General features: G+C 50.2%; 1 protein-coding gene across 2 annotated transcripts; it reads left to right on the top strand.

Annotated features, from left to right (window-relative positions):
• The first annotated feature begins 982 nt into the window (after positions 1-982).
• Positions 983-9,580, top strand: BAG2 (BAG cochaperone 2). Of its 2 annotated transcripts, none has more exons than XM_030490354.1 (3): positions 983-1,325; positions 7,354-7,463; positions 8,726-9,580. In XM_030490354.1, exons 1-3 carry the CDS (start codon positions 1,171-1,173, stop codon positions 9,124-9,126), a joined length of 666 nt encoding a protein of 221 aa, XP_030346214.1. In that variant the 5' UTR covers positions 983-1,170; the 3' UTR covers positions 9,127-9,580. The 2 variants fall into 2 exon arrangements, with proteins under 2 accessions (XP_030346214.1, XP_030346215.1); XM_030490355.1 differs by lacking the exon at positions 983-1,325 and adding an exon at positions 4,908-6,773.
• The last annotated feature ends 283 nt before the right edge of the window (positions 9,581-9,863 follow it).

Below are 9,863 nucleotides of genomic sequence, written 5' to 3'. Positions count from 1 at the left end.
ATCCACTACCTTGGCTAACATGAATTAGAGGGATTTTTCCCTCTCTGGCATAGAAAGAGAACATTAAGCACTTTTCTTTCCAGTAAGGCTTTTTGTACCACCTTGGACAATAACAGCTGGTGGAACGGCTTCTTTTCTGCAGGTAGTCAGGGCCCTGTTATGCTTGGCACCAGAAAGATGTGCTGCCAGTGGCAGCACCTCAAGTATCTTGTTTTTAGGAACACTGTTCAGGTTCTGCTTTCAACAAGGGCTGTCTCTGCTTTACTTTTTTCCAATGTTTCTCTCCCCTCAAACAGGCTTCTGGGTTTTTAAAGCACTTACTGTTTTCTTCCACCCATTTCTTGAGTTTTCAGCTTTGTAGCTCACTTTTTTACTATCTTTCCATAAAAATAACAGCTGGGCGGTGGTGGACTTTCTTGTTTTCTTTAACGAGCAAACCAATAAACGAACCACATAGAACAGTTCTGGAGGGCAAATCCTCATACTAACAGCTACCATCTCGAACAAGGTTAATATAGTTATTGAAAACCTCACTGTTCCTCCCTTAGCTTCTGGTTTAGCAAGAGGCAGAGTTTGCTGCTTTGGGCTGGTCCGGGTTTTGCTGCTGTTGTCACCCCCAAGTTCCCTGATGGGGACAGAAGCGGGGCAGCTCGGGGGTCTCTGCACCCCAGGAAGCTCCGGGCTCCTGCCCTGGGTCAGCGAGGGTGCATGGCGGTGGCCGGGCACCGCTCGCGGTGGGATGCGGTGACACCGGGGTGCGGGCAGCAACGGGGAACACTTGTCCCCGCCGTGGGATTGACCCCCGCGTGTGGCCCACCGGAGCCCCTCTCGCTGATGATCCAGCCGGCCAGAGCCAGCGCTCCTGCCGCAGCGATAGCGCTGCGAGTCCTGCCCGCGGCCGCTCCCGCCACCACACCCCGCACCGGGCCGGGGCCGGCGGCGCGGACCCCCGAGGCGGAGCGGGGCGGGCCGGGGCAGGCCACCAGGCGCCCGCCGCGCTGCGTGAGGCGGTGCCCGCGGGGCCGCGGAGGCGGGGTGGCCGCGGGGGTAGGCGGCGGGGCGGGTTCCTTCTTTGGCCATGAGCGAGGTGCCGGCATTCGGCCGCCGCCTGCGGGGCGCGGGGAGGGAGCGGCCGCAGCGCGGATCCGCCGGCGGCAGCAGGCGGGTGCTATGGCCCAGGCCAAGATCAGCGCCAAGGCCAGCGAGGGGGCGCAGCAGCAGCAGCAGTCGTCCGGCGGGCAGCTCCGAGGCCGCTTCTACCGCTCCACATCCATGGCGGACCGCTCCAGCCGCCTGCTCGAGAACCTGGACCAGCTGGAGCTCAGGTGGGGGCCCGGGCGGCGGGAGGGAGCCGGTGGCTCCGCTCCTCACGGCGGGCGGGAGGCCTTCCCCGGCGGGAGGGGAACGGCGCTGGGTGAGGCTTCCTGAGGTGACCTCGGGAAGAGGATCCCCCTCACCGAGGGTGGCGGGGGCAGGCTTAAAAATGGCAGCTGCTGGTGTGAGGTGAGGTGGCGTGCCCTGGGAACACGCGGGTGGGGGTATGTGCGTGGAGGTGTGAGAACAGACACTCACCGGGGGAAGCGCAAAGGGGTGTTTGGATTCGTTACGCTTTAGGGCTTGGGGAGCCCTCAGCACTCAGGGGACGGCGGGTTGGGCGTAGTGCCGGGCAGCAGTGGCCCGGCGAGGGCCGTGTCCCTTATCCCGCTCCGCAGCCCTGCGGTCCCTGTCCCGCGCCCGTCGGGCAGGGGTTTAACAAGGAGATAGAGGAAATACGAGAGTAAAACGTGGTGTCATTCGGCCTCTCAGAGGCCCTTGCCAGCCTTTCACCTGCGGTGCTGAATGTGGTGGCGTGTGAGTGATGTGCGGTGCGCGGTGGTGATGTGTGAGGCTTCGTGTCTCCCCAGCCTCCCTTTGCGCTCACTGGTTCAGCTATGGATGTGCTCATTACCCGTGCTTATGTCCACCTCCTCTCTGAAGTGTACGGAAACTCGTGTAACTCTAAATGAGTAGCATCGCATCCTGCAGCTTAGGTGTATGTTTCCGAAGTAGCCCCGAACACGATGCGTATTTCCTCGCTGCGCCAAGGCGCATCTGGTCTCCTCCTGCTACTTGCCGTTCCCCAAATAATCCCATTTGATTTTTCCCCAGCTCGGCAGCATGAGAGGCGATTCCTCGCCTTTAATCATCTCCCTCGTCCTCTCAGCTCTGCCTAATTACACGGTGTCTGTCCCGGGGTGGCTGGATGCGTGGGCGCTGTGGGTGTACCACTGATTCACCTCCTGCCGGTACTGTTGCAGCACGCCCTTTCCTTCATTACAGCCGCATATTGATCAGCGGCTCTCGCAGAACCACCCACAATGTTTCTAGGACTTTCCTGTAATTAACAGAGCTCTGTGGGACACAGGAGTTGCGTTTTCCCCTTTCTGCCCGCAGTGCTTTGCATTAATTGGGAGTGGACTTTCTGCGCTATTATATTAGCCTTTCCCTCAGCTCGAGTGAATCTCCTTGAAGTCCTTCTCAGACTTCTCTGAATTTGACTAAACCAAATCACTGTCTGCAAACAAGTCTCGCTGCTCACATCCAGGTCTGGCGCATGAATATGTAACTGCAAAATAAGCAGCAGGGTATGCAAAGATGCGTTTCGCATTCGCTGTCTCCGAAATAAAGCAGACGGTTTGGTTAACCAGAAATGACACCCCAAATTACACCTCCCAGTTTGCTGTGGGTCTTTCAGACAGGCATAGTTCTAAACGAGGAGCAGTTTACAAAGAAAGAGTCAAACTACTTTAATCAAAGTCACTGAATTCTTGTGTTTTTTCCATGCCCAACTAACCAACATGCCTCATTGCAAAGTTATTTGAATGGCAGGAGGAAGAGCTTCCACACTTCTTCCTTCTCCAGACGGTTTAGTTTAGCTACAGACCCTCGAGATGCTGCTTGCAAATATAATAAGTGCAAATTTGTCGAAGTGAATTACAGCCCCCTGACAGTCCTCATTCTTGAGTTGTTTAAGGTCGGCTGAACCCCGAGGCAGCCCTCATCCCGTCAGAAATGCGCTGGTTTGAACAGCTTTCCCTTTTTTCCCTTCCCTTCCACCCCAAGAGCTGCTTTTCTGACAGTATCAGGGTATTTTTGTACGTCCCTGCCCAGTGTTTGCAGAGGGACCTTTTCTCTTAAGGAAAGTGAGTGGGAAAGAGGGATAAATTTGGCTGCCAGGGAGCGAGCCCATGGGCAGGGGGGCAGGTGGCACGTTTGTCCCTTGTAAGGGCTTGGATCTTCCTGTTGCCCTGGCTGCCTGTGAGTGCCAAGACATCTCGGGAGCAGCTGGAAGCAGGACCGGAGTCTGTGCTCATGAGTCACCGTGTTCTGGTGGTTCAGTGAACACGCAGTCCGGGGCATAATGGTACATGAGATAGGTCAGACTCTTGGTTTTTTCTTTCCTAAAAACTTCATTTTTCATGCTTTTTCTCCTGTTCTCCCTCGGAACAGCCACATTCCCCCACCATTCATTTGTATGCCTCCGCTCACCTGAGAGCGGAAGCTCAGTCTAAGCAGCTGAGGATGTCAGGGCGAACCCCCCCGCGTTGTCTCTGCCCACTGCGCACAGCCCCGTGTCAGGCAGAAGGCCACACCATCATCAGATGGTTCTTACTGCCTTTGAACACTTGTCCGCACCTCCAGCTTTAACAGAGAGCTGTTTGAGTCAGGAGTCGTGTGAAGGACGGAGTTATTGCAGCTGCCCTAAGAAAGCGGGTGTCCAGTTTCTCATCTGGAGACAAAGCACGGCCGGTCCACCTGTTCCTCAGGGGAATGCTCTGCTCATGGGAATGGCATCTGGGAAAGAAAGGCACCGTGCGGCTCGTCGCGCTCGGACCGCGCAAAACCAGAAGTCAGGAATGTTTTTCTAAGTCTTAGGTAATGGGTGGAATATTTAGTTGATGTTCAATGCGACAAACACACTCCAAGTAAAAATACAACTGGATGTTTTCATCTGTTAGAAAAAGACCATGTTGCCACATCAAGATAAGTGATAATTGGGCAGGAATATGAGTATTTTGTGTTCACTTTTCTTTGCCTTCTTTGGTTGGTTTTTTTTTGAGACTTGGATTGTGTTTCCACCCTGTTCCACAGCAATCACCTTTGCTGGAGGTTTATCTCTTCCAATCTTCTTTCTTTGTCCCCCATCCCAAGGAAGTAATCACACAAACCTATGGAGGTAAAGCACATTTTAGGGAAGAAGTCAGCAGAGCTGACTACAAGGCGTGGACCTGGCACTCTTGCAGAGGGAGAGGAAGGAAAGGTGTGCAGTCCTTGCGGGCTGGGGGCCGGGAGGAGACTCTTGCCCCAAGGCCTCGCTACAGGCCAGGGCAGTGAAATAGGGCAGGGATGTGGTGGGCATCTCACCTTGACAGAGCCCCCAGCATCTTCTCTGGAGCACTGACCATTTTCCTGAGGCTGGTGTAAGTGGTTTCCTTTTCTCTTCCCTCTAGAGCGCTGTTCTGAAGTGATCTTGTCCGGATGTTTTGCGACCCAGGTCCCTAGCAGCGCCAGCTGCCTGTTTCCTGTGCTCCCTTGCCTTGCCTTTCTCAAGCCATCTCCTCCCATCTCCTGTTCAAGCTGCAGCTCCTGCTGGCTGGCTGTTGAGGTGCTATGTTTGCTGCCAATACGCTATGTTATTATTTTGTGCCTCCACTCTGCCTTCAAGAGCTCTCTGAAAACTGAAGAATTTAATTTTTAGGGTTATTTAGACCAATTATTACTGGTGTGATGGAACAAGATGGAAATTTTTAGAAGGAAGAGCAAAGAGAAGCCCTCACGTGCTGCTTCCCTGTCCCTTTGCCCCCGTGGCAGGAGCTGCGTTGCCTCCTCCCTGTGCCATTACACAGTGCTGGGGTAGGTGCTCATTTTGACTGCCATTTGTGGAAGCAAACACACTAAAATCAAAATCCCAGTGGATTTTAGTTGTGTGGCATTCTGTGTTGCAGTTGAAGAAGTGGTTAAGATAATTCCCAAGTAGCAATTCCTGCAAATAAAATAGTTCTCAAGATTTGGTTACATGACTCTCTGTAAAATAATGTCAGCCAAAGTTCCAGTTGGTAAATTGTGTGTGGGGGGGGGTGTTTCAGCATACACTCATGAATTCTGATCAATGGGCTTTTAGGTCCTACCTCGCATACCAGTAGCTGGCTTTTGGAAGCAGTGATGATGTTCTACGCACTCTCTAGAATTGCACCAATTCAGGATGCATCTCTGCAATGCAGTTCTTCCACATTCTTCATAGGACCCAGCAAAGCCTGTGGAGATCAGGGATTGATCCATCCGCTGAAGGCAGACCTTCAGTTTTTAAGGCAGTACATTAATATACTGAATCTGATTTAAAAACGCCATTGCAATTTTTCATTTTAAGCTCTCCAGTGGCCACGATGCATTTATAAAACAATGAAAACTGTGGGTTTTTAAAAAGACGTGGTGAGGCATTTATGAAAATACTGCTAGACTTCCTAAATTACAAAGTGCAGACATCTGAGGCATGGAATGACTCCACCTGCCTCATTGCTCTTACTAACCGCTCCAAAATAATAATTAAAAGCATTTGCTCTCGGCAGGAATTTGCATTGCATTAACTTTTTCCCACTCCTCCTCAGAATGAACATTAAAGGCAAGGCCTGAAGCTTGTGCTTTCACTGACTAAATTAGGCTAAATATTTTGTAAAACAGACCCATTTTGTGAGCAGGCTGCATGCAAAGTGTGACTATTTATATCCTCAGATGCTCCTATTCTTCAGTATTCTTTCGTCCTCTTTTCTCTTACTGCTGTTCTCTGAAGTTACCTGCCCTCAGCCAGCCTGTGAGGAGGGAAGGAAGGAAGGAGCAGCAGCTCGGTACCTGTCGCAAGAGCAGCAGTGAGCCACCACCATTTCAGGGCAGGGTCATGTTGAAGAGCACAGAGCACCTAAGAGACTTACCGATGTTTTGGTTTGTTTCCCCTTTCCTGGCCAGGTTTAATAAACATTTCGGGATAGATGGATTCCCGTGCTGCTCACAGCAGCTAGACCTCTTGGGCTGTGCGCTGGAAGCATCTGAAACTCTCAGCCAGGTTCACGTGATGTTCTGCTTTTCTGCGGGGTCTGGGAGTGCAGAGTTGATGTTTTAGGCACAACTCTTGCAGCCAGTTGCAGCTTGACGAGTCCTCTATGAGCCCCTACCCTCAGGCCTCTGGGGCAAAGCCACGGGAGGGTGACGTTTCTCTCTTGTCCTTGGTCTCCAAAGTACATAGTTCCCAAGTGTGCTTTTCCATATTACTCAGCTTAATGCAAAATCCTTTCCTTAAAACCATGGCGGGGGGTAAGACATGAACTAAGGACCTGCACTCACATTTCTAGTATGGCATTTTCACTTTGCCCATGGCCAGAAGGGTCTGTACCTTATGCCACGAGGAGGAGGGCAGACTGGGGGCATGCAACCACACAGCTTCTCAAGGCTGAAGTTGTCAAGGAGAGCAATTCCTGCTGGGCTTCCCCCTCGCCCTCACCGCATCATGTGTGTTTCAGCACAGTGAACAGGACTAGAGCAGGAGTCCTATTCCAGGAGGAACCGAGTTTTGTGCTTCCCTGCAAGCCCAGAAGCAGGAGCTGCTCCCACAGAACCTTCCTCCCTGTGTGAATCACAGTGAGCATCGGGCCATTGAAAACACCAGAGACCACGAGGACAGGTGGTGCAACATCTTCTCCCAGCAGCCAAGGCATGCCACTTGCTCACATTAAGACAAGTGTGTGAGTTTGTCCCTCTTGCCCATTTTTCTCCCTTGTGAAAGGGGTCATTTGGCTCCAAGGTGGCATCTTGAGTTTGTTGCTTTGTAGGTGGGTCACAGGGCTTCTGTGCTGCAGGCCTCAGGGTGGCGGGGGAGCCAGGCCCCCTTGCTGCATCCATTCTCCCTTGCTGCTACCTTCACCCCCAGGTTTCCTGATGGAGACTTGGTCTGTTTCTCTTCCAGTTCAGCAGCTGATAACAGTTCGCAGTTAGCTACAGGACTTCTGCTGTGGGGTTATAATACCATCAGGCTCTGGATATCCAGACTAACCATAGAGTAGGACAGAACAGCACTGTCAGTAAAACAGAAGATGTAAGTCTGATTGAGTTACTGTTGGTTTGGGTTTTTGTAAATTATACTGAATCTTGAAAAGTGAAGATAAGATACAGGCAAAGGTCATGAAATTGGAGAGGCTGGCTCATGGATAATTAAGAACTGACTGCATGTCTTAAGCTGAAGCTTAAAAAAACAGTTCTTGGCAGCTATAGAGGTGAACAGCTATTTTATTATTTAAACATTTTGTTTGGTTCAACCATGTTCAGGGTAGAGGCTTTCCGTGACGCAGCATCTGCTATGGAACAAGAGAAAGAAACGCTGCTAGAAATGATCCACAACATACAGAACAGCCAGGACATGAGGCACATCAGCGAAGGTAAGCAGCTGCTTTGCCATGCCCTCCCGACTGATTCGAAGTCAGACAGCCCGTGCCTTAGGGAGCAGCTCTGCTTGCGTGTATGCTGCTGCTGGTGAAGGTGCAGGCCCTGGAGCCAGCTCAGGATTCCTGTATCCTGGGACCCCCTTTTTCTTGACTGTGTAACTTCAGATACTGTTGTTCAGCTGGATGATATGCCATGAACATCACTACGTATATGTGTGTCGTGGTTTAAGCTGAAACCAGGACAACGTGACAGCCCATACTCAGTTCACTGGCTTATCTTCAAAATCAGGGTAATACAGCTCAGCTGAGGGAGGGAAGTTGATGATAATGATGATGCTTAAATACAGTTGAAAAACCAGCATTTTAGTGACTTTGAGTTCTGCACAGGCCTGAGTGCTACACAGGGTACAGCCTGCAGGAACCTGATGATTAAGATACACAGCTTTAAATACATTCCCTAAATGTGTGTTGTATATCAGGTGCTTCAAATTGCTGGTTCATTGGCTTTTCAGGACCCTACATGTCAAATATGTTGTGTCCATGGTTTGGGGAAACCCAGTTTCTTCATGGCCCCTAATTGCATCTGGTAGTCAGAAATCAGTTTTCTCTTTATGGCCTTCCGGGGTGCTGTCTAATTCTCACCCTCCTGGTGGCACAGAAGGGCCTTCACATGCCAGTTGGGTTAATGAATAATGTTTTCTGGTAATATTGTATGCTTTGCTTTAATGTGACACAACAAGTGGTGTGTTGGCAGCAGAAAAGCATTGCTTACATTCTTAGGAGAGCTTAATGCCTCATTTCAAATCAGACGACGCTTCTGTGAAATAAGTAGGACTCGGGCAAAGGCAAAAAACTCTTTTCTGCCCCCTGGAAATCTTGTTGATTGCCACTTAAAAAAACAACCTTGCTTATTGCTAAGTTGTAACAGTTTGGTTGTCCTGAGGGGAGAAGACTTAAACAGAAGAGATTTAGATTAGCTATAAGGAAGAAGTTCTTTACTGTGAGGGTGGTGAAGCACTGGAATGGGTTGCCCAAGGAAGTTCTGAATGCTCCATCCCTGGCGGTGTTCAAGGCCAGGTTGGACAGAGCCTTGGGTGACATGGTTTAGTGCGAGGTGTCCCTGCCCATGGCAGCGGGGTTGGAACTAGATGATCTTAAGGTCCTTTCCAACCCAGACCATTCTATGATTCTGTGATGTTATTTGCACAGGAAAGTATTCCCCCGTAACCTAGAATATTTTCTCTTTTTCAACGTAGGTGAGAGAGAAGAGCTTAATTTGACAGCTAATCGCCTGATGGGCCGAACCCTCACGGTGGAGGTTTCTGTGGAAACCATCCGGAATGCCCAGCAGCAGGAGTCCCTCCTGCATGCCACCAAGATGATCGATGAAATCGTCAATAAACTTCTAGATGATTTGGAAGACGCCAAAATCCGCTTAATGTCGCTTTATGGTGCGTGCACATCTGACGTGCCAGCAGGACCCATCGATCAGAAGTTTCAGTCTGTGGTGATTGGGTGTGCCATTGAGGATCAGAAGAAGATCAAAAGGCGGCTAGAGACTCTGCTCAGAAACTTGGAAAATTCGGAAAAGTCCATCACGTTGTTGGAGCATCAGAAGTCATCTGTTCGACAGTCTTGCAACAGCAAACAGGATTAAACTGTCCTCTGGGCTACTTCTGGCAAACCGCAGGATGAGCAAAGCTCCATAAAAAGCACACAGAAGCTAAGGAAAAACAGATCTCCCTGTGCAAGCACGTGCATATGTACGCATGCCCAGCACCAAAGTATCTTTGATTGCGAGGTGCAAGCATTTAATGGGTTTTGGTAGCATCAGCGTTTTCTTTTGGCAATAAAGAATGCTCCTCTAGAAATCAATCCTGCTCTGCTGCAAGTTGTAGTAGTGCTTCTGCTGAACTGTCAGGAACTGTCAAAATCTTTCCTCCATTCTCCTGGGTTGGTTTTGTTTTAACTAAAATTGGTTTGTCCTATCATGAGATTTCATCTTTTCTCTGCTGTATACATAGTGTGTGAACTAGACTTTTGGGGACAGAAGACAAATCATGGCAATAAATCAAAAACTATTAATAAACTGTTGATGGTATTTTCATAAACCACACACTGTCCTGCTCATGACCACATGTAGTTGAGTAATTCTGCACTGTTCATAAGTAGATCAGAGTACTTCCAAGAGACAGGCTTGTACCTCCTGTTTGTAACTGAGGAAGTGAAAAGCAATGCATCCACAACCAAGGCTAGAAATGAGCTCCAGGTCCTGTGCTCCACTCTTCCACACCTGCCCAGGGAGGCTGGTGGCCACCCACCACCTGTAGTTCAAGGTTGCCCGGTAATTTTAGTATAAAGGGAATTGTATTTTATCAGCTACTATTCCACACA

The sequence above is a fragment of the Strigops habroptila genome, chromosome 6, assembly GCF_004027225.2.
Source record: "Strigops habroptila isolate Jane chromosome 6, bStrHab1.2.pri, whole genome shotgun sequence".
Taxonomy (NCBI): domain Eukaryota; kingdom Metazoa; phylum Chordata; class Aves; order Psittaciformes; family Psittacidae; genus Strigops; species Strigops habroptila.
The sequence above is the reverse complement of the archived record's forward strand: the minus strand, read 5'-3'. Positions and strand labels throughout refer to the sequence as shown.

Coding starts and splice junctions, on each gene's coding strand:
- BAG2 (XM_030490354.1), top strand. CDS start 1,171: ATGGCCCAGGCCAAGATCAGCGCCAAGGCCAGCGAGGGGGCGCAGCAG. Junction 1,326..7,353: donor CTGGACCAGCTGGAGCTCAG/GTGGGGGCCCGG, acceptor AACCATGTTCAG/GGTAGAGGCTTTCCGTGACG. Junction 7,464..8,725: donor CATGAGGCACATCAGCGAAG/GTAAGCAGCTGC, acceptor TTTTCAACGTAG/GTGAGAGAGAAGAGCTTAAT.